Below are 4,874 nucleotides of genomic sequence, written 5' to 3'. Positions count from 1 at the left end.
GGATGCATAAGGAGTCTGAGGACCCCTGGGATATGTCTGATGTTCACGATGCATCTGCAGGACAACTGCATCTAGGTGGTGGTGCAGTTCTGTTTTGAGATTATATCAGTCAGACATTGAGGACCCAATTCAGAAAGATGTTTAAGTCACTTTTCTGGATTAGGCTGGTTTCACACTTGCGTTGGGCAGTGCTGTGGAGGGCTGCGTATTTCCTCTGTTAAGCCCCGCCCACTGCCACACCTCTTCCATTCAGCTCCGCCTACTTCTGAATGCGTATTGCGTACCTATCTTTAACATCGCAGGCAATGTGGATGTGTCCGCATGCGTCGTTTTAACGCGCCCGCCGACTCCAACAAAATGCAACATGATGCGTTTTACGCAGTTCGCATGCAGACGCATCTGTATACATCCGCATGGCCTGCATACCCAATGTTAAAGATAGGTATGCAGGACGCAGGCAGACATAAGCAGAGCTGAATGGAAGAGGTGCTGCAGTGGGCAGGACTTAATGAGGAAGTACGCAGCCCTCCGCAGCTCTGCCCAACGCAAGTGTGAAACCAGCCTTAAATCACCTTCATTAGTCTTGAAAGTTGTGCAGAAATTATCATACATTTCGAGTTTTAATACAAGTGCCCTACCTTAGCCAAAATGGGTGAAAAATTGTAGGGACTAAACCCGCCCATCTAATTCATTAACAGCTATGCCACCTCAATGGTGATAGGATTAGATACACAGCCCTGCAGACAATAATCATACATGACTGGATTAGATACAGTAGCTCAGCAGACAGTATCACACAACTAAGCAGTGATGGTTTATTACAGATTGCACACATCATAGTTACACTTTCCACAATAGTATGGTGGTTTTATTGGCTTCCCAGTGATGGCTGTGCTGGTCGTCAGTATCGAATTTCATTGTGATTCTTTGGAACTGCTACAAATCGTCGTCTCTTCAGGAATTTAGGGATCCCATAGCTGTTGTCCCACAGATATTCGGGGGAGAGGACCTTGGTAGGTTTGTGGTACAGGAAGTATTTGTTCAGGTAGCTCTCGTCATGCCATACGGCCTCAATGTTCTTGTCCTTGTCCGCCATCATGGCATTATGGCAGAAATTGGTGAGTTTGTATATCTCTTTGATGCTCCCCCCAAAATAGCCCCCAGCATAATAGAAATCTCCTTCATCAAAGGGGATGTAAGCCTCTGACTGCAGGTTCCGTTCATATGTGTAATCTTCTCGTGTTACCTCAAACATGCCTGGATGTAGGGTCCCAAACCGGTCACTTAAGATCTCCACCCCGACCTCATCACTGAACCTCATGTCCACATCCACACACACCAGGTAATCCACCTCACCCCTGAATTGCTGGTGGGAGTAGTCCCGGAGCATCTCCATGCGCCTCATGGACACGTCCTGCCACCTCTGGTAAGCCGGCACTCTCAGCACCTGCATCCGCCTGCCCTCTGCCATCTCCATGATGGGAATGTCACTAACACGGTCTGTAAAGATGTAGTAATTCACCTTGTGTCCCACCATGAAATACTTTTCAGCCGTCTCTATAAAGGTTGGGACAAAGACGGTATATCTAAAAGATAAAGACAAGACAGTAGGATACGGGTGTTATACTGAGGGGCTACAGCCTCACTAATGAGGAAACTGCTATTACACGGATATAAATTCAGAGCAGAAACCTGCATGTTCAGCAAAGGAGACCAGCAATAATAAGAGACCCTGATTCCTCACAACCAGTGCAGATCCAAACAAGCAGGGGTACTGCTAGACCTAATGTTCACCAATGGACAAGAGAGAATATCAGATGTGTGAGTTGGAGGTTACCTGTGTAATACTGATCATAAAATAATATATTTTCACATCTCCTTTAATAGGATGTATTGTAGAGGTTATACAAAGACACAACTTCAGGAAGATAAATTTCCAAAGATTAAGAGATGATCTTAGTGCCATAAACTGGGACGATGTCCTCAAAATAAAAATACAACTTTACTACTGTGAGTTGTGAAAAAGTTATTGATATTTTTCAAAGTGTTTTACGCCAGAAGTGAGGCAAAAACACTTTAATGAATATCAGGCTAAGTGTGTTATCGAACTCAGTAGACATTGTCACTGGAGATTATTTGACGATTGTCAAGTCCATATCACAACCTAACACTGTGCGGTTGTGCACTCTGGGGAGCTACTATGGTTATAAGAGTAGGCAGGTTAAGGCCGGGGTCCCAGGGAGCATTTGCTGTGTGTAACACATTGAGGAATGGCTGCTGACAGGATCACATTTGCAGCAACTTCCCATTGTATTATTACAGATTGACTAATAGCTGCATGGACTTGTACAAACTACACAGCCATAAACAATATACAACCCACCTGTAATAAATTTCTATTGATATAACCGAAAGAGGCAATTGCATACTGCGCACGACCTGCGCCCCCTGTGATAAAGATAGGGGACGCAGGGCGCATGCAGCGTCATGCGCCGGTGGGCGGAGCTACCGGCGGGGCGCAGCAGGGGGCAGGGCTTAGCGGCGGCCGTGCGCAGGCCGTCGCTGCGCTCATAAACGCTAGTGTGAAACTAGCCTTAGCAGCCACATCTCAGATGCACACTACACTTGCTATTTGCTATGTGAGACCTAAATCTAAAGAATGGCCACCACTCCTGGGCCAGTGCTTTGTGTTTGAGCCCAGGCTATAATCTGCTAGCCAACCACTGATACCAGGCCATTTTGATGGATGACAGCAAAGATGTCATGGGTGCTCCCGCATGTCAGGCGGCAGGCCGTGAACACTTTTCAGGTGCCTCCCAGTTTTGTTTTTGGTTCTATTTTTCTTACATCTTTCTACTAGATGGTTGCCACAAACGCCCACCCTACCACGTGCTGGGCAGCAGCAGAACTTACAGCAGATGAAGACTCAAATGCTCCTCCACCTGCATTCTACCTCCATCATTGCACCGATGCTCAGGAGCCCAATCTCCAGCTTGTAAGAAAATGGATGGTGTATTATGGCCCTTATACTGGGCCATTTCAGGAAACGCCACTTATCCGCTGGAATTAACACCATCACATCTGCATCGTACTCACCCGCCCCAGTGCACAGATATATACTCACTTCTTAATAGCAAATACAGTGAGGCCGATGCTGACGTTTCTCTGATGAAAGTGCGCATTCAATATGTCAATATTATAGGTGCCATTCCAGACAATTGGGGCAAACCAGGGCGTCATCATCAAGACGTCAGACCTCCTGGAAGACACGCGGCAAGGAAGAAAATTCGTGATCTGATATTTGCATTTCATGGAGTTCATGGTCAGCACAGAATGGGTTAAGGTTTCTTCACTGGTTACAAGCAGAAGGGACAACTAATTAGTAATAAATCAGCATAGTGAACTAATTCACACTATATAAGCCAAACAGCCAGTCTCAGCCCTGCATGCAGCACTCCATGTATTGGGGGATCCTGTGCTGCCTTCGGTCTACAGCAGTGGTGGGATTCAAATTTTTAACAACAGGTTCTGTGTTTGTGTGTAGGAAAGCCACACCCATTTTTTAAGCCACACTCATTTTTAAGCCACACCCATTTACACGCACCTTTTCCTCAAACATATACAAGTAGGGGCGCAGTCAAACAGTTAAAAAAAATAATAAATTGGAATGAGATCAGAACAGTGCACAGGTCCCAAAAAGGCAGCACAGGTCCCCAATAGACAGTCCAGGTCCCTATAGGCAGGCACACGTCCCCAATAGGCAGCACAGGTCCCCAATAGGCAGCACACGTCCCCAATAGGCAGCACACGTCCCCAATAGGCAGCTCACGTCCCCATTGGGCAGCACAGGTCCCCAATGGGCAGCACAGGTCCCCAATAGGCAGCACAAGTCCCCAATAGGCAGCACACGTCCCCATTAGGCAGCACAGGTCCCCAATATGCAGCACACGTCCCCATTAGGCAGCACACGTCCCCATTAGGCAGCACACGTCCCCAATATGCAGCACAGGTCCCCAATAGGCAGCACACATCCCCATTAGGCAGCACAGGTCCCCAATATGCAGCACACGTCCCCATTAGGCAGCACACGTCCCCATTAGGCAGCACACATCCCCATTAGGCAGCACACGTCCCCATTAGGCAGCACACGTCCCCAATATGCAGCACAGGTCCCCAATAGGCAGCACACATCCCCATTATGCAGCACACGTCCCCATTAGGCAGCACACGTCCCCATTAGGCAGCACACGTCCCCAATATGCAGCACAGGTCCCCAATAGGCAGCACACATCCCCATTAGGCAGCACAGGTCCCCAATATGCAGCACACGTCCCCATTAGGCAGCACACGTCCCCATTAGGCAGCACACGTCCCCATTAGGCAGCACACGTCCCCAATATGCAGCACAGGTCCCCAATAGGCAGCACACATCCCCATTAGGCAGCACAGGTCCCCAATATGCAGCACACGTCCCCATTAGGCAGCACACGTCCCCATTAGGCAGCACACATCCCCATTAGGCAGCACACGTCCCCATTAGGCACACGTCCCCATTAGGCAGCACACGTCCCCAATATGCAGCACAGGTCCCCAATATGCAGCACATGTCACCATTAGGCAGGACAGGTCCCCAATATGCAGCCAGCACATGTCCCCATTAGGCAGCACAGCAGGTCCCCATTAGGCAGCAGCACATACTGACCAGCAGCACCGGTGTGACCAGTCCAGGATGATGAAGATGGTAGGCCGGGCCCGGGGTGACTAGGAAGGTTCGTCCAGGTTAGTATCAGTGCGCGGGGGCCGCTGGGGTCCGGCGGGGTGTGCTCACTCCTCGTCAGTCCCTGTGGCTGGCCGGCTGCACGTGTCAGTGCGCG

The 4,874-nt window shown here is 49.1% G+C and overlaps 1 protein-coding gene across 1 annotated transcript; it reads right to left on the bottom strand.

Moving 5' to 3' along the window:
- Nucleotides 1–871: 871 nt before the first annotated feature.
- ABO (ABO, alpha 1-3-N-acetylgalactosaminyltransferase and alpha 1-3-galactosyltransferase) lies at nt 872–3,321 on the bottom strand. Its single transcript, XM_073559480.1, has 2 exons — nt 3,125–3,321; nt 872–1,586 (listed from the first exon to the last, which is right to left on the bottom strand). The coding sequence occupies exons 1-2, from the start codon at nt 3,319–3,321 to the stop codon at nt 902–904; spliced, it is 882 nt and encodes a 293-aa protein (XP_073415581.1). The 3' UTR covers nt 872–901.
- Nucleotides 3,322–4,874: the final 1,553 nt, after the last annotated feature.

The sequence above is a fragment of the Dendrobates tinctorius genome, unplaced genomic scaffold (assembly GCF_039654945.1).
Source record: "Dendrobates tinctorius isolate UK_male_01 unplaced genomic scaffold, ASM3965494v1 ptg000013l, whole genome shotgun sequence".
Taxonomy (NCBI): domain Eukaryota; kingdom Metazoa; phylum Chordata; class Amphibia; order Anura; family Dendrobatidae; genus Dendrobates; species Dendrobates tinctorius.
The sequence above is the reverse complement of the archived record's forward strand: the minus strand, read 5'-3'. Positions and strand labels throughout refer to the sequence as shown.